The sequence below is a fragment of the Amyelois transitella genome, chromosome 17, assembly GCF_032362555.1.
Source record: "Amyelois transitella isolate CPQ chromosome 17, ilAmyTran1.1, whole genome shotgun sequence".
NCBI classification, from domain to species: Eukaryota; Metazoa; Arthropoda; class Insecta; order Lepidoptera; family Pyralidae; genus Amyelois; species Amyelois transitella.
Window position 1 is genome coordinate 651,257 of NC_083520.1, and position 26,518 is coordinate 677,774.

Consider the following 26,518-nt stretch of genomic DNA (forward strand, 5'->3'; position numbering starts at 1 on the left):
TAAAATACTGATTACATCGAATATTCAAGAACCCTAATTCTACTAAACGCATACTACAAAAAACGAGTTAAGTCGATTTGATAACGATACGTCCCTTAATGTAGAGTTCATTATATTTATATTTTATCAATTATATTGGCTTGGCTTGTCATTACATAAATTTATAAGATCAATTTTTAAGAATTCATCATTGCTCTGAGTTCACATCTCCTCGTTTCTTTTATCTGTAGACCAACTAGATCACTATACAAAGCTCGTTAAAATACTTCGTACTGATTTAGAGAGATTAAATGTGAGACGATCTTACTGTTTATAGCTACGTCCACATTAGTTCTTGTCGCTATCAACTTTCTGAAACAACATTATGATCTATTTATAAATAATACAGGTATTATATGCGCATGCAATAACATCTTGAAAATAATATAATTGGTAGATGTGGTAAATTTATTTATTTACGACTATCTATGGCCTGAGAATTGAAATTTGTAAATTCAAAATGGTAGACGACAAAGAATTACAAGAAAGGTCTATTGACTGTATTGTATACCTACTTAAATTTCAATTCTATTATGAGTCGTGCAGCTGAGTCTTCTTGAGACTATTGTCTCTGTCCACTACGTAAGGGATAACATACATATACACGGCCACGTCCATATCCCTTGCGAGGTGAACAGAGCCAACAGTCCCTAAAAGAACGGAAGAACAGTCCCTAAAGGTCACGCGCGGCTGTACGGCCAAATGATGAAATTGAGATTCAAATAGTGACAGGTTGCTATTGCTAGCCCATCACCACAAGAAGAATCTCTCAAGTTTTCATCCCTTACAGGGTTGACAGAGTCCTCAATCTCGAGATATATGTATGTAACGTAAAATAAACAAAATTCAACATTTCCCAAACATGTAATGTGGGATAGTTATAGTGTGTGCAACAAAGAAGTTAAACTTAAAGAAACATAATTTATATGGTAATTAGTGCAACAGTTGTTACAACTAATTGTCAGATAACATACAAAAACCTCTTTCTAACTGTGTGATTTTTTCTGTGAAGTGTATGTTTGTATTTTTTACAACAACAATTTTATTGTAGGTGGCGCAAATTTCGTCACTTTTTTGTAGATGGCGTTAAATTCGTCGCTTTTTGCAATATGGCGGTTAATTCACGCGGACGAAACCGAGGGTAAAAGCTAGTAGAAATATAAACATATAATAAAGGTGTATAATTAGGACGAATAATAAGGCATAAATATTAGGCAATAGTTTCAAATTCAATTTTTATTTGCATATATAATTTTACCTTGATCAAATTGGAGACGTTCTAGCAAAAAGTCCAGCTCAAAAGTACTCAAAACCGACGAGCTTGCATGAAGAGAGTTATGAATGTGGAGGAAGCCAAAGAAGTATGCAATGATCGTGGCAAGTGAAAAGATCTGGTCTCTACCTACCCCTCCGGGAAAGAGGCGTGATTTATGTATATATATATATATATATATATATATATATACATAAATCACGCCTCTTTCCCGTAATCCTCTATATATATATATATATATATATATATATATATATATATATATATATATATATATATATATATATATATATATATATATATATATATATATATATAGAGGATATAGAGGATATAATATAGTTTTATGCAGAACATTCAAAGTCAAAAAACAGGTAAGAGGTGTTAATAAAAAAAATCGTTAAAATGCATCCCGACGACTGCAAATGAAGTTGTAAAGATATGCACATAATCGTAAATTTGGATTCGAACCCACATACCTGGCGGGGACATAAATTAACATCGCAATATAAAACTCCACTTGTGACCGCAACGAGTCACGAGTTAGTGTCCATGTTTAACTCAACTGCGCAAGAGGAGTGTTATGAAAAGAAGTATGTACCTAGTACCTTAGTATTGATGGTATGTACCTACTACATCAGTATGGATGTTTGTTACTCTTTCACCCAAAAACTACTGAACCGATTACGATGAAATGTGGTATGTAAGTAGCTGAAGACCCAGAATAACATATAGGCTACTTTTTATCCCGGAGTTCCCGCGGGATTGATTCCACGTGGACGAAGTCGCGGGCGGCCTCTAGTTGTTATATATTTAGAACTAGCTGTGCCCGCGACTACGTCCGCGTGGAATAGTTATTTTGGGCATTTTTTTCACATTTTCCATTATTTCTTCGCTCTTAATAGTTGCAGCATAATGTTATATAGCCTAAAGCATTCATCGATAAATTGCCTATTAAACACAAAAATAATCTTTCAATTCGAACCAGTAGTTTCTGAGATTGGCCCGGTCAAACAAACAAACAAACTCTTCAGCTTCATAGGTTAAGCTAGTATGCTGTAAAAGAATGATTGAATTGAGAGTATTCAAAACCGCCGAGTTTGCATGACGAGAATATGGATGAAGCGAAAGAAATATGCAGGGATCGTGGCAAGTAGAAAGATTACTCTGCCTAACCCTCCGGGAAAGAGGCGTGATTTACCTATGTGTGTGTATGAATTATTGATTGATTTCACCTCAATAGTGAATTCCACCAAATAGTTTTGCTGTCTAATCACTTTTTCTATCGCCTGAGGGCACTATAGTCGGTTTAACGGTGCCCTTGCAGAGGAAATATATACCCAGAGTACAGTCTTCATAGAAAGACTTGATATCTGGACAAAGAATTATAATTACGGGATTGTAAGATCTGGGTAGGATAAAATTAAAGTGACATTAAGCACTTACAGCACTTTTTGAGAGAGACATCTTTTATGTTCAAGCAACAGTCAAGAATTGAGTGCAGTCCGAAATTTCTCACTGAAATATAATTTTTATTACAGATTAACATATGTGAATTTTCCAAAATTATCTGTGAAAAAATAAAGTTTGCAATGATCGTGGCAACTGGAAAGATGTCATAGTCTCTGGCGACCCCTCGAGGAAGGCGCTTTTTTATATTTATGTATTTTTGTAATATCTATGAAATGACAAGGTAAATAGTACAATTATTTTAAACACAGTAAACCCATTACGTAATACAAATCATTTGTAAATGTACGCGTTAAAAAATAGGTGTGTAACTAGTACCAAATATTTACGCATTACAGAATCGAATCCAAGGCCTTGCGCGTATCAGTTTTGACTCATGAAGTTTATTTGATTTGTCTCGCTCAAATCATATTGTCATTGTGTATAGTTTAATCATTACCGTGTTTCCTCTGACGTGAGAATGTTTGGCTATACGTAACAATCCTGAATTATCACTCGTGAGAACCACAAGACATACTGTGACCTGTACGAGGTATGTGATTGCATGTGACAAATATACGAGATTAATTGTAATAATTTATAAAATAAGGGTAGTTGTGACAAAAGGTCAGGTTAAGAGTAACCTGAATCGGTGTGCTTGCATGAAGAGAGTATTGAATGAAAAATGATATTTATTTATATATACAAATATATAAAAATATACAAATACATCAAGGAAAATAAGAATAAAACTTAAAATAAAGAATTGAATTATTATATTTACTATTAAGTACAAGAGTTTCTAGAAATTTCTTTAAGCAGGCCCACCACAGGAAAGTGTAAAGAAAGGCATTGGCTTGTGAACATAATAATTAAGATATAAACTTTTATGTATCTATGTATGCTTAATTGACCACTTTGTCGGCGCGAAGATTGTTTCCATTCCAACTTACATATTTCTAGATAGATATATACAAATCTTTATTTCACCATAAGAGTAAAACATACAAAACAGACAGAGATGTTACAAAGGCGGACTAATCGCTAATGCAATCTCTTTCAGTCAACCATATTACAAATTTCTAGTAATATTTGTTTTGGGAAAACGCGGAAGGACAAACGAACATACATACATATGGTCACGTCTATATCTCTTGCGGGGTAGACAGAGCCAACAGTCTTGAAAAGACTGAATGGCCACGTTCAGCTATTTGGCTTCATGATAGAATTGAGATTCAAATAGTGCTAGCCCATTGCCTAAAAAAAAGAATCCCAAGTTTGTAAGCCTATCCAATCCTAAGTCGTCTTTTACGACATTCATGTGAAAAGAGATGGAGTGGTCCTCTCTTCTTTTTTCATTTGTGCCGGGAACCACACGGCATATATTTATAGTTTTGCCTACAGTACGGAAACAAAAATAAGTGTCATTTGCAAGTAGCTTGGTCACTATGCATTATTTCCTCTATTCGAACGCGTGCCTCCGCGTGACAACCGTGACCCGTGACGGCGACGATACCGGAGCGTGACGGCGGCGTGACGACACGCGTGCGCGACAGGTGTCCCGCCGAAAGTAGTTTTTTGTCTAATTTATAAGTTAGTTATATCTTGTCAAATTGATTTCAAACTTTGTACATTTTCTGGCGGTCATTTTAAAAGGGTTATGAAACTTATGAATGTCACTTGGGACAAACGGGGTATGACTTAGTTTCGTCTGGTAACCAAAAATACTTGAAATTCCCAAAGGAAAACAATTTGAAGAAGATTTATATAAAGAAGTATTTAAATAAAAAACTATCGTGGAGCATTTACCACGACTCAATATGAGTTAGGTTACCTTGCAAAGGTGGCGGAGGTCAGACGGCAGTCGCTTTCTGTATAAACCTGACTCACCCAATCCAAGATTCATGGTCTGAGGGATACCCGGGCTCCTCTCCAGAGAAGTGATCACAATCACACATAGTTTTCAAAGTAAATTCAATTCTTTCGTCATACTAATAAAATTGTAATTTAGTTGTAGTTGAATCGACTAAAATAAATACTGAATTTGTAGGAAATTTATGCTAAGCAAGTTTATGGACTAATAAATTATGTCAAGGCTTAAAAATATGATTATAAAGTTGCTTTCGTTAAGATTTTTTTAACTTAACGTTATAAACGGCCTCTGTGGCGCAGCGGTAGTGCGCTTGTCTGTGACACCGGAGGTTCCGGGTTCGAATCCCGGCCAGGGCATGATGAGAAACGAACTTTTTCTGATTGGCCTGGGTCTTGGATGTTTATCTATATAAGTATTTATTATAAAATATAGTATCGTTGAGTTAGTATCTCGTAACACAAGTCTCGAACTTACATCGAGGCTAACTTAATCTGTGTAATTTGTCCCGTATTTATTTAATTATTTATATTTATTTATTTATGAACGACACAGTGGTCGAGCGGATATAGTAAAATGTGATACATATATGTACATGCGAGGTAGACAGAACCAACAGTCTTGAATAGACTAAAAGACCACGTTCGGCTGTATAGCTATTATTATATTGATATTATTTTATTGATAGAACTGAGATGGAGTGAGCAGGAACAATATGGAGTTGTTTTATTCTAAAGTCGAAAACACGAGACACATTATGTTGTTATATGTAAGATTGCATTGTTTTTCAGGATACGCGATACGGGCAGGTCATAGATCGTTTGTAAATTAGATAGCGTTCAGAAGGGTTAGTAGTCGATTGGCACGAAAATTATTCGCACGATCGTGCGAATCGACCCCCTTCAATAAGAATACTTTTTTAGTAGGCGATTCGCACGGAAGTATTTAAATTGCGTGCGAATCGACCCCTTCAAGAATTAGTAGTATGCGATTCGCACACCGTATATAACCCGTTCAGAAGTGGTATAATTTGTATATTACACATTATATTTATGTGGGATTGAAAGTAAAACAGTGCGGAATTATATCGTAAATCTTCTTAGTTTATTAGACTTCTTAAAAACACATCTTTTAACGTCTTACATCGTACCACAGACTTTCTAGTCTGTATCTTAATGTTGCCAGCGTAAAAAATAGTAAGAGGTCAACTAACAAAAAGGATTTAAATAAAAGCAAAAAACTAAACTTTTCCCATATATTATCTGTATTTTCGGAGGTTCTGTGGCATAACACATAGATTGACGAAAGATCTGCCCTTTGGTGCCGGTGGAGTCGAAATCGTCACCCCCAGAACTGGCTCTGTCTGCCCTGTAAGGAAAAATGACGTGATCCATCCACCCATCAACGAAATCGATAGCAATATCGTAGTAAATATGTACATACAAATATAATCACGTCCATATCTCTTGCGGGGTTGACGAAGCCAACAATCTTGAAATACTAATAGGCCACGTTCAGCAGTTTGGCTTAATGATAGATCCCAAGTTTATTAGCCCTTAGTTGCATTTTAAAACATCCATGGGAAAGAGACGGAGTGGTCCAATTTTTTTTTCTATTAGTGCCGGGAACCACACGGCAGATTCTGTAGTATTTATAATATATACCGCTTTGAGATGCTATCGACCCCGAAGGCCTGCACCGGTCTTGCACAATGAAGTTAATGCAACGAGAAATTCTGAATGCGTTTGATGGATGCACATTACATTGTTGTGAATGACTACAGTGATTTTCATAATAATAAATAAAGAGAATAAAGATAGATAGATAAAAACGTTTATTCAGTTGCTACAGACACAAAATACAGAGTTAAACAAAACATTATAAAAAACACAGTTGAGATGCATTTGCGTGCTGCAGCAAGTAGAAAAGGTCATAACTCAGCGGAATTTTTGCACTAATTGAAGTGCAAAACGCTGATTTTCAGTTATCACCATTGAAGTGGGTGCGGGCGCTAAAGTGAAAGAAAGAAAAAATAAAATAAAGAAAAGTAAATAAATATATACGGGACAAATTACACAGATTGAGTTAGCCTCGAAGTAAGTTCGAGACTTGTGTTACGAGATACTAACTCAACGATACAATATTTTATAATAAATACTATTTAGATAAACATAAATAAAGGGGGTTGACACTGACTTATTTTTTAACGCATTGCAAAATGTCCCACTTTTTCAGTCAGCTATGCAAAGTTTGTGAATATCCCGTTAAAAGACACACCCACCTTACAATTTCAGCGTTTATTTATTATTATTTTATTTATTTATTTATTTATTACACAATATTCATAATGAACTTAAAACAATATTCCGCAAAACTGTTTTCGCAATTTGTCTACGGTCAGCCTCATTTAAAGTTACTAATTTAACACAATAAATAAAACTATATTATCTATAACGTGTAGGTAACAATTTAGTTTTAAGCTTACAAACTTCTATAGAATTTGAGAAGTAATTTTTTTTTGAGTTGTTTTGTTAGAATTACAAATTCGGTTACCAATCGGTTACCAATTGTCGGCCTCTGTGGCGCAGCGGTAGTACGCTTGTCTGTGACACCGGAGGTCCCGGGTTCGAATCCCGGCCAGGGCATGATGAGAAAAGACCTTTTTCTGATTGGCCTGGGTCTTGGATGTTTATCTATATAAGTATTTATTATAAAAATATAGTATCGTTGAGTTAGTATCCCGTAACACAAGTTTCGAACTTACTTCGAGGCTAATTCAATCAGTGTAATTTGTCCTAAAAAAAAAAAAAATCCAATGACAGTGAAGCTACTCGTATCTCTTGAAAAGTTATTGAGATTTCGTCAATGTCTTGTCACGATCGACTTCTGTGATTGGCCCGGATGTCAAATTAAGAAGAAATATGGTTAGCCACATTTATCTTAATCTCTAGGGAACACTAGACAGGCGGTGACAGGAATGGAGTGTCAGGTCTGATGACTGTGGAATTTCAATTAAATTGAATTAACAATTTTGTGTCGAAATTGCAAAGTTCTTGGTCTGGTAGAGAAGGAGGAGTGTGCCTCGCGGGGTAGACAGAGTCCACGGTCTACTATGATAGAATCGAGATTTAAATAGTGATAGGTTGCCAGCCTTAAGTTTAGAAGGCTATCCCTTAGTCGCCTTCTTCAACATCCATGGGAAAGGAATAGAGTGCTCCTATTCCTTTTTCTATTGGTGCCGGGAACTACACGGCACTTTATTACACGGCAAAATATTTTTTGCGATGTTTTTCTTATGTGAAATGAGGGGGGAATCACATTCTCATTATTTTATTTTTATAATAGGTAGTGTGCTTTTATTAAGATGAGTTATCTCACACAGCTGAACGTGGCCTTTCTGTTTCTTCGAGACTGTTGGCTCTGTCTACCCCGCAAGGGATATAGACGTGCAATATGTATGTTTGTCATTCATCCTCTCAACAACCGTCTAATCATTCTCTTCAACATTTATATCTTATTTAAATCAAAAATGATGATTAAGGAACTACACTATGTAAATATTTGGATCATTCCGTTGATCATTAGCGATGATCTCGTCTCCGGATGACAAACAAGCTTGATTTAGACCGGTCCGTTTGATGGTTGATAATTTTTCAAAGAATTCCATGTGAATTAATCAAGATGAAGATTTAGAATAGAATAAATAAATAAATATATATATACAGGGACAGATTACACAGATTGAGTTAGCCTCGAGGTAAGTTCGAGACTTGTGTTACGAGATACTAACTCAACGATACTATATTTTGTAATAAATACTTGTAAGATAAAAATCCAAGACCCGGGCCAATCGAAGTTCCCTGGTCGGGATTCGAACCCGGGACCTCCGGTGTCACAGACGAGCGCACTGCCACTGCGCCACTGAGGCCGACATATAATAACACAAAGAACAGAATAAAATAGATTTATGTTCAAAATCTTATACAAGGTATCACTCATTAACGTCACATCACGTAAATCTAATTATATCTACTACCGCTTTGAAAGCCTTGCGCTTTGGAAGCGGTAGTAGTAGTAGCGGTAGTTTTGTAGAAGAACCGACGGAACAAACTGCACTGCAGCATTTTCACCTCTTAAATCTTAATCGTGTACGAATGCACATGGGGTCTACATTAAAATATGTGAATTCTTTACAGATATACTTACTTACCGTGTAGTTCCTTCCCGGCACCAATAAAAAAAAAAAAGAATAGGACCACTCCATCTCGTTCCCATGGATGTCATAAAAGGCGACTAAGGGATGGCTTATAAACTTGGGATTCTTCTTTTAGGCGATGGGCTAGCGACCCGTTACTATTTGAATCTCAATTCTATCATCAAGCCAAACAGCTGAACGTGGCCTATCAGTCTTTTCAAGACTGTTGGCTCTGTTGTGTAAGGGATAAAGACGTGATCATATGTATCATATGTATGTATACTTACTTACCTACATTTTGAATTAAAACATCTAAAAACAGATAGACCACCCTCATTTGACATGCGTGAGCTCCACAAACACACAGTCACCGTTAGCGACTTAATTGTCCACTATTAAAAACTGTTAACTCATAGAGTTCACGTCAATTATACATATTGTTAGAAATCGCGGCGAAACGATACTTAACAGCGTGGTTTTATATGCTGCTCTTTAATTGATCAATCTGTCTAAATTATGATTGCTTCAAACAGTAAAAAAACATCTATAGGTATACTCCAAGCGAAAATAAATAAAATGTTGTAAAAGGCGATTAAGGGCCTATCCCCTCCGTGCGCCCTTTTTGCCATTTTGAAAAACCTACACTCGCCATTCGGAGTCACATCATTTATTTTAACTTTGTGTATTGGTGCCGTGTGGTTCCCGGCACCAATAGAAAAAGAATAGGACCACTCCACCTCTTTCCCATGGATATCGTAAAAGGCGACTAAGGGATATGCTAATAAACTTCAGATTCCTCGTGTAGGCGATGCGATGGGCTGGCAACCTTTCACTATTTGAAAATCAATTCCATCATAAAGCCATACAGCTAAACGTGGCCTTTCAGTATTTTCAAGACTGTTGGCTCTGTATACCCCGCAGGGGATATAGACTTCACAAATTTTCCTACACGTTTAAACAGAGATGCATTTTATACAAACTATAAAATACTAAGTAGTATGCAGTGATCGTGGCAAGTGGAAAGATGTAGAATAGAATAGAATAGATTTATTTTCAAAATCGGATATAAGGTATCACTTATTGACGTCACATCACTTAATTCTAATTATAACTACTACCGCTTCCAAAGCGCATGTGTATAAGAAGCGGCGGAACAAACTACACTGCAGCATTTTCATCGGACGTCAATTTACAAATATAGATTTCTTAAATCTAAATCGTGAACGAATGCACATTGTCTACATTAAAAAACATAAATGAATGAAGAACTAATGTAGTCTCTGCCTACCCCTCTGGGAAAAAGGCGTGATTTTATGTATGTATAAAATACACGTTCTGAACCGAATTATCTCTAAAACTTCAACAAATAAAAGTTATCTAACCAATTTCTTAGTTATAATGCCCTTCTCAGTCTTCCCACACTTACACCTTTTCTGGTGGTCGCACAGAGTATGAAAATACAGAGATATCAATTAATGGAAATTATTTTGGCAGGTTCCAAAAGCTATTACCTATGTAAAATGTAAATTTTATCACAAACCGCTTCGCCATATTGGGACTTTATAATTCTTTGGTTGAAGATGGAATAATTTTCATACCATAACATATAATCACGTCTATATCCCTTGCGGGGTAGACAGAGCCAACAAGTCATCAAAAGAATCAAAGGCGACGGTCAGCTGTTTGGCTTAATTATAGAATTGAGATTCAAATAGTGACAGGTTGCTAGCCCATCGCCTAAAAGAATAATCCCTAATTTATAAGCCTACCCCTTAGTCGCCTTTTACGATATCCATCAGAAAGAGATGGAGTGGTCCTATTATTTTTTCTATAGGTGCCGGGCACCACACGGCGCGGAATTATTTTCACTATTTATTATTAAACTATTTTTAAAAACAGCTACAAATTAAATTAAAGTCAACCTTTTTTTAGATTTATTTTAATATAATTCAATTATCTTACAATATCTATAATTATATATAATCTTTAATACAATTATCATAAATGTTATACAGTGTATTTATTAGTGTGTAATAAATTACAAATTTAACATAAAAAGAATAATAAACGCTTACTGATAAAAGTAACACTATTTGAATCAGATTACTCTGTATATAAATTGCGTACTCTGTGGCGGTCGCCCAAATAATTAATCGGCTTGATACCCGATTAAACTCATATTAAATTAGAAGCAATCGCCCGTTTCCGAATTCCATTTGTATTATTTTTTTGTGACATAAAGAATTCTTGACGGCATTAACTATACGGTGCTAAACAGCGCTTTGAACAGTTGATTTTAACATAATGACAAAATCTGTAATGTATTTTATTTATTTATATTTACCGTGTGGCACCAAAAAAAAGGAATAGGACCACTCCATCTCGTTCCCATGGATGTCGTGAAAGGCGACAAAGGAATAGGCTTATGATCTTGGGATTTTTCTTTAAAGCGATAGGCCACGTTCAGCTACTTAGCTTTATGATAGAATTGAGATTAAAATAGTTGCTAGAACTATTTTAATCTCAATTCTATCATAAAGCTAAGTAGCTGAACGTGGCCTATCTGTCTTTTCAAGACTGTTGGCTCTGTCTACCCCGCAAGGAATATAGACGTGATTTTATGTATGTATGTTATATGAGCTTATGTACAAACTGTAAATCCTGTTTGTTTCTGTAAGTAACTTCTTAGTTTCATGCCCATATTATACTTTTTCTTTGTTTTTGAATTGAAGACTGTCAAAATTGTATTTCGTTATATCAGAATTCTTTGCCAAATACTTTAAATAAATAATTAAATCTTCCTTAAGACAACATACTCCATTAAACTCACAACATCTTTACAACTGCTATCTGTGAAATCGGAAATGCGAGTTGGCGACTTCAATTCGAACCGTCCCAGGTTCGAATTCTTATAGAGATGTCCAAACGCTAACACTTGCTATTTATTATGGCTTTCAATGCATCGTGCAAAGCCGAGTGTAATTCTAGTATTGTTCTTATGTTAGTTTATTATCTGGTAGTGAGAAACCAAGGACCATATTAATATACATACATATAATACATACATACATATTATACATACATACATATAATCACGTCTATATCCCTTGCGGGGTAGAAAGAGCCAACAGTCTTGAAAAGACTGATAGGCCACGTTCAGCTGTTTGGCTTTATGATGGAATTGAGATTCAAATAGTGACAGGTTGCTAGCCCATCGCCTGTAAGAAGAATCCGAAGTTTATAAGCCTATCCCTTAGTCGCCTTTTACGACATGCATGGGAACAAGATTGAGCGGTCCTATTCTTTTTTTTATTGGTACCGGGAACCACACGGCACCTGCACTTTCGGGCAACTAAATGTGTACCATGATCTTTTTGTTTTTTATTTTTTTTGAAGGCAGTTAAAAATCGAAATAGTCTCTTGAACGACGGCCTCGGCTTTGACGGCCTCTGCGGCGCAGCGGTTGTACGCTTGTCTGTGACACCGGAGGTCCCAGGTTCGAATCTCGGCCAGGGCATGATGAGAAACGAACTTTTTCTGATTGGCCTGGGTCTTGGATGTTTTCCTATATAAGTATTTAATATAAAATATAGTATCGTTGAGTTAGTATCTCGTAACACAAGTTTCGAACTTACTTCGAGGCTAACTCAATCTGTGTAATTTGTCCCGTATATATTTATATTTATTTATTTATAATAGTTCCTCTAGATTTTTACCACAAACAAGTGTCGCCGCGGGTGGCCTAACTTTATGAATGCCAAATTAATTGCGGCACAACGTCGACCAATTAAATACCAGCGGGGGGTAACCGCTTCATCCGCGTCTACAGAAATCGTTTCTAATATTTTTACCATAATTCATTCATATAAATTATAGGTGCCGTGTGGTTCCCGGCACCGATACAAAAAAGAATAGGACCACTCCATTACTTTTCCCATGGATGTCGTAAAAGGCGACTAAGGGATAGGCTTACAAGCTTGGGATTCTTTTTTAGGCGATGGGCTTGCAACCTGTCACTATTTGAATCTCAATTCTATCATTAAGCCAAATAGCTGAACGTGGCCATTCAGTCTTATCAAGACTGTTGGCTCTGCCTACCCCGCAAGGGATATAGCCGTGACCGTATGTATGTATGTAAATTATAGGTAAATATGTATTATTTAATTGATAAATAGTGAGCGCCCGCGGCTCCGTCGTCGTAAAATGAAAAATAACGTTAACTTTCCATGACGAATTTCGTGTGCGTTGTTTGTCTGTCTGTAACTAGTTACGGAAGAGTTTAATATACATACTAGCAAGCGCCCGCGGCCTGCCGTAAAACAAAAATTTCGTTATCCCCCTTTCCCGCGGAAAATTCCAAAAACCCTTCCTTATCGGGCGACTCCTAGTTACAATGTGTTCCATTGAGATTGTTTTAGGCGATATTTTTTAAAGTTTCCACGAGCTAGGGTTGGGAGCGGCATATCGATTCGCTCTTGTGATATCGATGAAGCCAATGAGGCAACTTGATCACGTTTTTGTTGTAAAAAGAAAACCCATATCGTGGTTAAGTGGTGATATTGGAAAGTTTGAAGTGACGTTCATTTTTTCTGTATTTAAAACCAATTTTTATCTGAGAAGGAAATATTATTTATAAAATTTAGAAATCATAAACGTGTTAAAAAAGGCGGACAGAGTGTGGCTTAAACAAAAGTGAAGCATCGTAATAGTGGCATTATTCGTATGAATGAGTGATGTGATGAGTGATGAAGTATGATGAGTGCCGTGTGGTTCCCGGCACCATTTACAAAAAAGAATAGGACCACTCCATCTCTTTCCCACGGATGTCGTAAAAGGTGACTAAGGGATAGGCTTATAAACTGTAGTTTTGTATCTATTATTATTCCTTAAACTTTGTAAAAGTATACTTACATACACATAGTAAACATGTAGATTCTGCCCATAGCCTCTGAGGTCAGCGCAGATATTAAACCGTAAAGGTACATGTTTATTTAAAGTACGAGCTATTATACGCGACCTCATCCATTTTAAATCTCTCTAAAGTTAAAGTTACATAAAGTCAATGTCTATATTTTTATTTGGCTATATTACTACCGTGTGGTTTCCGGCATTTTACAAAAGAACCAATCCATATCTTTCCCATGAATGTCGTAAAAGGCGACTAAGGGATAGACTTAAAGAACTTGGGATTCTTCTCGCAGATGATGGATTAGTCACATGTCAATTGTTTCATAAAGCCATACAGCTAAACGTAGCCTTTCAATTTTTCTAAAGCTCTGTCTACCCCGCAGGAGATATAGACGTAACTATATGTAGGTATGTATGCATATTACTGCAAAGTTTCATGGTAATTAGTTCAGTAGTTTTTTCGTGAACATACACACATCCTTGCAAACTATTGCATTTTAAATAGGTAGGTAAAATTACATAAGATATCGATATCAAATCAATTTCTTAACTATACCAGTTTTACTACAAGTCACAATACTATGCCGCTATTCTGCGCTAATAAATGTGTACGGACCCTAGCAAATCAACTTCTTTTTTCCGATCAAACCTTTCTCTCGTCATCGCCGATGCATATTTAATCATAATAAATATTTCTGTTTCAGGTACTAGCACTGAGTTGGAGCGAGAAGCCTATAGAATCGGAAAGGTGCGTTGTGTTGTGTGACAAGACGATTGTGGCGCCCCGGTGCGTTAGTTGTAAAGAAACTTTACGACGCACCTGTTGTGCTATAGCAATTCTAAATTTAAATTTTAAACATCGAATCGTACTGCATTATTCAGAAAGTAGTGTTGTGCTGTAATTTTTTTTAACAATAATTATCGATGAATTGTGAAATGTCAAAGTGAGATTTCGAATTAAAAGTGTTATTGGAATGAAGTGCATTGTTTGAAGTTAGTGTGTGAACAGTGTTACTATTTCGTATGCGGAAGGTCAACAAAACATTTTATTGAAGTGATACGAGGTAAGATTTTTTAAGCTATTGTTTGCCTGGTTTTTTATGCCAGATACATCATTTTGTGCCGTGTGGTTACCGGCACATTAGAAAAGGATCTTCTCCATGGATGTCGTTAAAGGCGACTTTGGGATAGGCTAATAAACTTTGGATTGCAAAAACTCTATAAATATCTAATAGAAAAAAAAATTACTAAAATTTTAAGACACATTTTATTTTGTTTTGGAAAACTACAGTCTTTACAAATGCCACTCCCACTTTGAGGCATCCTTCCATCTGTACCAGTTCAGCTTGCCCTGGGTGGGACGCCAAGGGATCGTGGTGGGATATTTTTCGAATGGATTCGGCATAATCTTGTTACCCCTCTCCGCTCGGCCGTAAATGGTTACCTGAACATAAAAACAATGACCATAATAACAAATTAGGTGTTGGGAGATATTAAACAATACTAGCTTTTGCGCTTAGCTAGCTAGCTTAGTGCCGTGTGGTTCCCGGCACCAATACAAAAAAAATAGAATAGGACCACTCCAACTCTTTCCCATGGATGTCGTAAAAGGCGACTAAGGGATAGGCTTACAAACTTGAGATTCTTTTTTAGGCGATGGGCTAGCAACCTGTCACTATTTGAATCTCAATTCTATCATTAAGCCAAATTGCTGAACGTGGCCATTCAGTCTTTTCAAGACTGTTGGCTCTGTCTACCCCGCAGGGGATATAGACGTGACCATGTGTATGTATGTATGTAGCTTTTGCGCAGGGCTTCGCTCCCATTGGAATTTTTAGCCTATGTTACTCCCGAACACTTAATTATCTGTGCCAAATTTCATTCAAATCGGTGCAGCGGTTTAGATGTAATAGCGAAACAGACAGTCAGACAAATAGATATACCTTCGCATTTATAATATTAGATAGAGACTAGCCGTGCCCGCGACGTTGTTCGCGTGGAGCATTGAATAACAGCCTCTACTTTAAAATAAGTAAGGAGTTTAGTAAGTTCTTAAAATAATCTTAATTATTAGGAGTTAGTAAATAAAATACATTACAATAACTCTTTATTGCTATTTACATTAATAGGGAGTATTAAATTAATAAATACCTCAATTTCAGCACGGAACGAAAAGAAAAATCTGACTTCCACGTAAGCCTTCGACTTGAAAAACATGAAGCATTCCAATCTGAAATTTAATTGCAAGAACAAAATATATATATTTTTTTTATTTTTGCCGTGTAGTTCTTAGTGCCGTGTGGTTCCGGCACCAATACAAAAAAGAATAGGACCACTCCATCTCTTTCCCATGGATGTCGTTAAAGGCGACTAAGGGATAGGCTTACAAACTTGGGATTCTTTTTTAGGCGATGGGCTAGCAACCTGTCACTATTTGGATCTCAATTCTATCATTAAGCCAAATAGCTGAACTTGGCCATTCAGTCTTATCAAGACTGTTGGCTCTGTCTACCCCACAAGGGATATAGACGTGACCATATGTATGTATGTATGTTTTTCTTTTTGTTGTGGCAGCATACAATCCTACTAATATTTTAAATGCGAAAGTTTGTGAGTATGTCAGGATGTCAGTATGGATGTTTGTTACTCTTTCACGCAAAAACTACTGAACGGATTACAATGAAATTTGGTATGTAGGTAGCTGAAGATCCAGAATAACATATAGGCTACTTTTTATCCCGAAGTTCCCTCGGGATAGATAGGGTTTTCATGCGGACGAAGTCACTGGCGGTTTCAAGTTAAAAATAATGGTTAAGTGTAAATAGTTAACTTATAACCTAATGGATAAGATATCCGACTTGAAAAAAAGATGTACAGGTTCAAATCTATATTATGCGAGCAGTCGCAGACAGTCAGACGGGAGTCGCTTCGTGTACCTGACTCACCCGATCCAGGCTCCATAGTCAGAGGCGGGTTTTATTATTATTTATTTCTAAACTAGAGGCCGCCCGCGACTTCGTCCGCATGGAAACCCTATCAATCCCGCGGGAACTCTGGGATAAAAAGTAGCCTATGTGTTATTCTGGGTCTTCAGCTACCTACATACCAAATTTCATGGTAATCGGTTCAGTAGTTTTTGCGTGAAAGAGTAACAAACATCCATACAAACTTTCGCCTTTATAATAGTAGTAGGATTTTATGACAAATATTTATATAGACTAGCTGACCCGGCAAACGCTGTTTTGCCAATTATTTTTATATATATACGAACCCTATTTTTGTCCAAAATAAAATATATAAAATATAATATAATAAAATATAGTCTATGTTACTCGTGGATAATGTAGCTTTCGAATGGTGAAAGAATTTTTAAAATCGGTCCAGTAGTTTTTGAGCCTATTCATTACAACCAAACAAACAAAGTTTTCCTCTTTATAATATTAGTGTAGATAAACATCCAAGACCCAGACCAATCAGAAAGAAATTCGTCCCCCCGGAATTTGACCTCAGGTGTCAAAGACAAACGCTACTACCACACAACATACAAACCATGATCGCTTCTTCTACGCGTCGCGGGCAACAAACTAGTTTCCCCGTACTTACTTGCGGAAGTCGGGACCCACGTCGGAGTAATGAAGTCCCGTGACGTCACGATGGCACATGTGTTCGATCCAGACAGCGGCGTTGGTTCTCGCCGTCACCTCCAGGGATACCTGGACGCACATTACTGAAGCCGCTTGCAATACAGACATCTGAGGACCAAAAATAAATTCAAATTCAAAATGCCGTGTGGTTCCATCACAAAAAGGAATAGGACCACTCCATCTCTTTCCCATGGATGTCGTAAAAGGCGACTAAGGGATAGGCTTATAAGCTTGGGATTCTTCTTTTAGGCGATGGGCTAGCAACCTGTCACTATTTAAATCTTAATTCCATATGGCTTCATGGTATAAAGCTGAACGTGGCCTCTCAGTCTTTTAGGGACCGTTCGCTCTGTCTACCCCGCGAGGGATATAGACATAACTATATATGTAGATAAACAGACTTTAGCCGTGTAATATGACGTTATAAAAAAATTAAATAATCGATTACCTACATAATAAAATCCTTGTCCGAAATTCTTGGTGGAGAATACTTCGGAGCTTTCTTTAAAAAGTACGCCCCCCCTCGCCTTCTTGTCCGAGCACTGCCCGTGTTCCTTCGGGATCTTCAGGTCAGCTGAAATGTTCAACGGTTTCCTTAGAATTCGCCTGTAACGATGGTTCCAACCATTACGGGATAGACTGATCTTGCCAATTGACAGACTCGATTGTGACTGTGGATTGGAGCATAAACATTCCTTGAGTTTTAAAAGCTATATTTGTATAATACTAGCTGTGCCCGCGACTTCGTCCGCGTGGAATAGTTATTTTGGGCATCTTTGAAGCCCGCAAGGATGAATAATTTTCCCCGATTTTTTTTCACATATTCCATTATATCTTTGCTCCTTATTGTTGCAGCGTGATGTTATATAGCCTGAAGCCTTCCTCGATAAATGGTATATTCAACGCGAATAGAATTTTTCAATTCGAACCAGTAGTTCCTAAGATTTGCGCGTTCAAACAAACAAATAAACAAACTCTTCAGCTTTATAATATTAGTATAGAAAAGATTTCGCCTGCGTCAAAAGAACCCTGCCCTTTTGTACATTATGTACCTTATTTTAGTGAATGAGTATGCTTAATTGAGTAAAATAAATCAAAATCAATATTTTTTTATACATATAGTCACGTCTACGTCTATAACCCTTGCGGGGTAGACAGAGCCAACAGTCTTTAAAGTTCTTTGTGGCTTAATAATAGAACTGAGATTCAAATAGTGACAGGTTGCCAGCCCAGCGCCTATAAGAAAAATCCCAAGTTTACAAGCACATCCATTAGTCACCATTCACGACATCCAAAAAGAGATAGATTAACCTTATTCTCTTTTTATATTGGTGCCGGGAACCACACGGCACATATACATACACATGTTGGAAAGATCATGACGATAGCTTTGACGGCCTCTGTGGCGCAGCGGCAGTACGCTTGTCTGTGACACCGGAGGTCCCGGGTTCGAATCCCGGCCAGGGCATGATGAGAAACGAACTTTTTCTGATTGACCTGCATCTTGGATGTTTATCTATATAAGTATTTATTATAAAATATAGTATCGTTGAGTTAGTATCTCGTAACACAAGTTTCGAACTTACTTCGAGGCTAACTCAATCTGTGTAATTTGTCCCGTATATATTTATAGCTAATTTACCGGAGTACATTGTGAATGCGACAGGTGACTGCCTTCGGAAGTACATCTTCACTGTCCTCTCCTGCTCGTCAGGGTTGGTCTTGGTGATGACGTCATCAATCCAGGGTAGGAAGTCGTGCATAGTGACGTAACGCGCAGGCGCGCCGCAGCCGGGACCTCTCATGCTGAAGGCTATCTGGGTGACGAAGACTTTATGGCATAAAAACATACATACATACATAAAATCACGCCTCTTTCCCGGAAGGGTAGGCAGAGACTACCTCTTTCCACTTGCCACGATCTCTGCCAATGTCTCGTCGTTTCATACGGCATAACAAGCAGTTTTCTGTGCCGTGTGGTTCCCGGCACCAATACAAAAAAAGAATAGGACCACTCCATCTCTTTCCCATGGATATCATAAAAGGCGACTAAGGGATAGGCTTACAAACTTGGGATTCATTATTAGGCGATGGGCTAGCAACCTGTCACTATTTGAATCTCAATTCTATCATTAAGCCAAATAGCTGAACGTGGCCATTCAGTCTTTTCAAGACTATAGGCTCTGTCTACCCCGCAAGGGATATAGACGTGACCATATGTATGTATGTATCTGTAAAAAACAAAAATATGCGTAATTTACTATCATCCAGTGGCCCCAAGACTGTCTCGTGATGAGCACCGAACCCGCGTCCCACACGCACGGTGCGCCCTGAGAAGTGGCCACTGCGCATAGAGGTCTTCTCGGTTTCATCATTTCGTATGTCAACTGCAACATGCATATATACATACATATGTACATACATTGTATCTTTGTACACTTTGTGGTAAATGTAATAAACACATTTTTATTTATTTAGATATTATTTACGTACAAACATATAATATCGTCTATATTCTTTACGGGGTAGACAGAGCCGAACAGTCTTGAAAAGACTGATAGGCCATGTTCAGTTGTTTGTCTTACCTATGTGCCGTGTGGTCCCCGGCACCGGAAATAAGAACATACATATAGCCACGTCTATATCCCTTGCGGGGTAGACAGAGCCAACAGTTTTGAAAAGTCTGATATGCCACGTTCTGTTTGGTTTAATGATAGAATTGACATTCAAATAGTGACTGGTTGCTAGCACATCGCCTAAAAGAAGAAACCCGAGTTTGTAAGCCTATCCCTTAGTCGCCTTTTATGATGTCCATGGGAAGGAGATGGAGTGGTCCTATTGTTTTTTTGTATTGGTGCCGGGAACTACACGGCCACGTTGTAATACGTTTGCATTTTTAAGCACAACGTTATTAAAAACCTTTATACATATTTTTATGATACAGAGTTGTATGTATATATATGTATAATATATAATAATAATAAGTGCCGTGTGGTTCCCGGCACCAATACAAAAAAGAATAAGACCACTCCGTCTCTTTCCCATGGATGTCGTAAAAGGCGACTAAGGGATAGGCTTACAAACTGGGATTATTTTTTTAGGCGATGGGCTAGCAACCTGTCACTATTTGAATCTCAATCCTATCATTAAGCCAAACAGCTGAACGTGGCCATTCAGTCTTTTCAAGACTATTGGCTCTGTCTACCCCGCAAGGGATATAGACGTGACCATATGTATGTATGTATGTATAATAATAATCACCCCTTTCTGATAGTAATACTCCTCACAGTCCTTGTTCCCAACATAATTCACCTTGGTTGCTTCTTTGTGCAATTCACCTCCGTCTGAAAATGTATTTATTTAAACTTAATTGCACAAAATACAAATGTAAAGCACAACTTGAAACCGCCAGTGACTTCGTCCGCATGGAAACCCTATCAATCCCGCGGGAACTCCGGAATAAAAAGTAGCCTATATGTTATTCCGGGTCTTCAGCTACCTAAATACCAAATTTCATCGTAATCGGTTCAGTAGTTTTTGCGTGAAAGAGTAACAAACATCCATACTGACATCGTGACATACTCACAAACTTTCGCATTTATAATATTAGTAGGATTAGCGGGCTTAATGCTAGAAGCATGATAATGATTCAACCATTGGGTCTGACAGAGAACTTTATGTAGGATCAAACTTGATAAATATATTTACTTATATCTACACAAAATATAAAATAAAATAATTATAATAAACATATACATAAACAATATGCACAAATAAATAGGTGCAGCGATTACCGAAATGAGTGAAAAGGCTTATAGGTATTAAATACCCTCGCGGCTCAAGAGAAACGAAGAAAATGCTGCAGTGCAGTTTGTTACCGCTTCTTCTGCACTGACGCCTTGGAAGCGGCAGAAAACATAGTTTTAAGTAATTTATTTGACGTCAACCAATGTTGTGTAACCAATAGATTTGACAATTATTAAGCGATATGAAGTATCCTATAAACAATGAATAAAAATTTTGAATTTGAATTTTGAAACTAGAACGACTTGGTTGATAATTGGTAACTCTTTTCTAATATAACTATAGTTGTATTTCTTGGACAATAAAGATATAACAAACAAGAAGTATGGAGGTACCATCAGTAATCCTGACAGAGAACAGCTGGTCGTAAGTGCCGGCACCAGACAATGGCAAGCATATAGGTAGAACCACCGCTGAAATCATAAAAATAAATGTACATTTAATTCAAAATCATTTATTTATTTATTTATGTAGGTACTTACACAAAATTATGTACTTATACTATTTGAATCTCAATTCTATCATTAAGCCAAATATCTGAACGTGGCCATTCAGCCTTTTCAAGACTAGACTGTTGGCTCTGTCTACCCCGCAAAGGATATAGACGTGACCATATGTATGTATGTAAATTATATACTTACAGGAGATTTTAACACAGTTATTCTAGTACAAAGGTGCTACATATTTCAATAGAAATCTCTTCCAGTAGACCCGTGAGAGGTGAGATTTAAAAACAGAAAATAGGAGAGAGTCGATGAGGCACTGTTTTTTTCTGACTGATCTGAATGACTCTATCGGGTTTCTACATTAGTTTGAGTGCTAACTGATGCTCTTACAGCGGGGGAAATCTACGTAAAAAACCTACACATACAAACATCAATTTAGGTTTTTTTTATTTTATTAGTTATAACTTTAAGTTTGTTTGTCACTAGTGTAAAAAGTATTTTCTTTAGCTTCCTGGTTTGGGTGCTATTTGATGCATCTTCAAACCAGGTTGCTAGCAGTTACAAAAACAACTGTAACGTGATGACGCAAATGGTTTATTATATAGATATGTTTATATAATATTGCATATATTTTTTTAATATTTATTTTATGTGTGTATATATATTATCATTATTTTATTATTATATTATTGTGCTTAGATGTTCCTATTGAGTTCTTTCAAATTGGAGAAAATATATTCGACAAATTTGGTCAGTGAGGCCATCGACTGTCCTTTAGGTTAGGTTAATCATGGTTTCGTTGCCTGGCGAAACGGCCCTGGGTTGAAGGCGCTTGTGCGAGGCGCCCCTCCCCTGGCGGGTAGAATTGAAGGCCGACAGGTCACCCCGCTGGTCTCCGTGGACAGCTGCCGAGGAACGGCCGCCGCGTCAGGAATATGAGCGAGGGCAGCTCACACTCCTGGCAACGAAGCGGTAGGCGACGGCACCGTGTGGTTTTATTGGACTAAAGCCATGAAAAATGTTCCACTGGCAAATGCATCATCTGTTCATCTGATGTTAATTGGTCACCCGAGTCAGTCATATGCTAGTAAATATAATCTCAATTCGATCCAAAGGTTCGACTAGCAGAGAATGCCTTGTCTAACTGTTGTACATTTTACGTGCATGAAGTTTGAACGAATAAGTAAATCTCACATGGGTAAGAGCTGAAGCCAGTTTCTCCGTTGGTGATGAGCTCCACCAGCGCCAGGGTCGCGAAGGTCACCTTCTCCTCGTACTCCGGGTGGAGGAGGTAGTCCTGGACCTCGATAGCATACTTTGTTGTCTCACTGTGCCATAATATGAACTTCGTGTTGTTCCTGGGAACAGTCGAATAGAATAGAATAGATTTATTTTCAAAATTAATAAATAAATAATAATAAATAAATATAATAAATATATACGGGACAAATTACACTGATTGAGTTAGCCTCGAAGTAAGTTCGAAACTTATGTTACGAGATACTAACTCAACGATACTATATTTTATAATAAATACTTATATAGATAAACATCCAAGACCCAGGCCAATCAGAGAAAGTTCATTTCTCATTGGCCTGGGTAAAATTAGATACAAGGTATCACTTACTGACGTCACATCACTTAAATCTAATTATAACTGCTACCGCTTCGAAAGCGCATGAGTAGAAGCAGCGGCGGAACGAACTACACTGCAGCATTTTCATCGGACGTCAATATACAAATATAGATCTCTTAAATCTAAATCGACGAATGCACATTCATTGAGATTCAAATAGTGACAGGTCGCTAGCCCATCGCCTAAAAAAGAATCCCAAGTTTGTAAGCCTATCCCTTAGTCGCCTTATACGACATCCATAGCAAAGAGATGGAGTGGCCCTATTCTTTTTTTGTATCGGTGCCGGGAACCACACGGCATATAGGTAGGTACCTTTACAATCATTTTGCGAGAATAAACTTCATCACACTCTCCCTATACTTACAATATGGTTTCTCTTGGAATCCTGGCAATGTCCTCGGCAGCAGCGATGGCGTACACGGGGTGGATCAGGGTTCCACTGGTCACAGCGTACCTCGCCTTACCGCCCATGTCTCCAAAATTAAACATATGGTCACGTCTATATCCCTTGCGGGGTAGACAGAGCCAACAGTCTTGAAAAGACTGAATGGCCACGTTCAGCTGTTTGGCTTAATCATAGGAAATGAGATTCAAATAGTGACAGGTCGCTAGCCCATCGCCTAAAAAGAATCCCAAGTTTGTAAGCCTATCCCTTAGTCGCCTTTTACGACATCCATGGCAAAGAGATGGTGTGGTCCTATTCTTTTTTTCTATTGGTGCCGGGAACCACACGGCACTCTAATCTAAAATTAAAACTCGTTTTAGGACTTTAATTTGTTCCCAGGGTACGCCCTGGTGAGGCATGATGGAATGCCTTGTAATTTTAAGGATCCTGCCTCATTAAGTCGACAGAAACTCAATTAACTTAAAATTCCTCATGTGAGATAGAATGAGTGAGATGGGAGTCGCTTCGTGTAAAAAATTGACTCATCCAAACAAGGGTCCATGGTCAAAGGCATAACCCAGGCTTCTCTCTCGCTCTCTTCTTCAGAGTGGTGAGGATGCTTACATATATACATACATATAGTGACATCTGTATCCCTTGCGGGGTAGACAGAGCCACTAGTCTTGAAAAGACTGATAGGCCACGTTCAGCTGTTTAGCTTGATGATAGAACTGAGATTCAAATAGTGACAGGTTGCTAGCCCATCGCCTAAAAAGAAACCCAAGTTTGTAAGCCTATCCCTTAGTCGCCTTTTACGACATCCATGGGAAAGAGATGGAGTGGTCCTATTCTTTATTTTTATTGGTGCCGGGAACGAACCGGGATTAAAGTCAGGAGGAAGAAGACCTTGACCCCTCCGTGCGGCCTTCCCCGCAAGGGATATATATATACGTGATAAAATGTATGTATGTATGTATGTATGTGTACACCGCACCACTTAAGAATAAGGACATCTTGATGCTCATCAAGATACTCTTATCACCAGGCAGATTGGGGTCAAATGCATTAAATAAATAAAAATAAGATACATCAGAAGTGTCACATAAAAAAATCCAATTTACAAAAAGTATGCTGGATGACACCCAGCCAAGGGAATCGCCCTATTGGCACGTTTCCTTCGGGAACCCGCTGTTCAGGGTCAGTCGAGCATTTGATCAGGTCCCAATCCACGGATAAACACAGTTTTACTGCAACAAATAACAATATAAAATGAGCACTGGACGAATATGCTCGTTCCCTTAGTCGTCTTTCACCACATCCATTAGAAACTTCTTAAGAGAAACTAACTTTTCAAAATGATGACCACAAATATTTCGAGTTGGACCAAAGACATTTCACTTGACCGATGTCAAAACTCCGAATGACCGGTCTATTATCTTCTGAATTCGTCATCAATGCAAAAAGAAAGACGACAAGTCATACAATCTCACGGTATGTTTGTAAATGTTACTTACATTGAAATTGATTTTCTCAACTAACACGGAAATAATACAAGTACAGTGGACCACATAAAAAGTATGCTTGAAAACGACTAAGATATGAAGATTTTGTGTGGCTTACTTTACAAACAAAACTTATTTATTTCGATTCGCGCATTCATGCACTTTTCGATTCGCCGAATTATGCGATTACTAAAATGTATACCTCTGTTCCGCTTGAGTTTTTTAAGGTAAGAGTGAATACGCATTATTTGCACTTGCGTACACCATCTTAGACACCATTTCGCTTACCATCAGGCAGATTAAGGTAATAATTCTGAATTAATAATAATCATGAAAATTGGATTTCCAGGAGGTCACAATTTCAAATCCTGATAAGACCAAAGATTAACAAAAAACTAATCAATACAATTTAAATAATTCCATACATTAACAGGTTAACTAATATGTATTATAACGCAGATCCAATTAATAAAGCGGTGTCATAAAATTTACAATTAAGTCATAAATACACGTTGTGGACATTTATCGGGAATATATTAATATTAATTGCGATCGAATTAATTTTATTTGAAGATGGCGTACACTGTTTACACAAACAAGTATAAATAAATGAGAGTAGTTAGTATAATTTCTATTGGTGCCAGGAACCACACGGCATACGGTAAATTTCATTATTTTCATAAAATTCCCATACAAGCCAAATCCGCTGTACAATTTTATTACGTGCGCAGATGACCTGCACTAGCACCTAGGTCATAACTGAAAATCAGCGTATTGCTCTATAGCAATAAATTCGTTGAGTTGTGACCTTTTTGTATTGCTGCAACTCACACCCTAATGAATTTGTATTTCATATAAAATTGTAAATTGTGTGTAGCAAATCAAATAAATGAATTATCTATCTATCTAATTCTTGTAGAAAATAATGATACCTACCTTACCACATCTATCTTTTATAAGATCTATGTTTGTATATTTACGGCCCAGACAGTATTTTGCATAAGAATTTGTCGTAAAACCATCGGGTTTTTATGTACTAAATGCATTTATATTTATATCAACTTATAATTATACGATTATAAGAAATTTTTTGTTATTTTGTGAGAAAGGTGAATGTTCTTCAACTTGTTTGTTTTTTTATAAGTAACTTTTTTGTTTCTTACACATAATATTATACTTATTATTTGTCCTTTTCATTTGAAATGAAGACTGTCAAGATTTTATTTTGTTATATAAGAATTCCTTGCCAAATAAGTACTTTAAGAGGTGTACTACTACCGTTGTATTATTGACGTAAATAAATAAATGATAACCTGCTTTTTCATTACTTTTACATGTTTCAAAAGGCCCGTCTTTTTGGCGTGGTC

The 26,518-nt window shown here is 37.2% G+C and overlaps 2 protein-coding genes across 2 annotated transcripts in view; one reads left to right on the forward strand and one right to left on the reverse strand.

The window, feature by feature from the left end:
- The window catches only part of LOC106137196 (uncharacterized), an 85,039-nt gene that overhangs the window by 22,368 nt on the left and 36,153 nt on the right, over positions 1 to 26,518 (forward strand). Inside the window, exon 2 of the mRNA XM_013337989.2 lies at positions 14,439 to 14,798. The gene's annotated coding sequence lies outside the window, so the exon portion shown is untranslated. The remainder of the gene's footprint in view (positions 1 to 14,438; positions 14,799 to 26,518) is intronic.
- LOC132902738 (uncharacterized) lies at positions 15,029 to 25,396 on the reverse strand. Its single transcript, XM_060948955.1, has 12 exons — positions 25,354 to 25,396; positions 24,771 to 24,896; positions 23,629 to 23,737; positions 22,823 to 22,986; positions 21,518 to 21,595; positions 20,640 to 20,722; positions 19,640 to 19,765; positions 19,021 to 19,195; positions 17,831 to 17,952; positions 17,338 to 17,486; positions 15,886 to 15,964; positions 15,029 to 15,178 (listed from the first exon to the last, which is right to left on the reverse strand). The coding sequence occupies exons 1-12, from the start codon at positions 25,394 to 25,396 to the stop codon at positions 15,029 to 15,031; spliced, it is 1,404 nt and encodes a 467-aa protein (XP_060804938.1).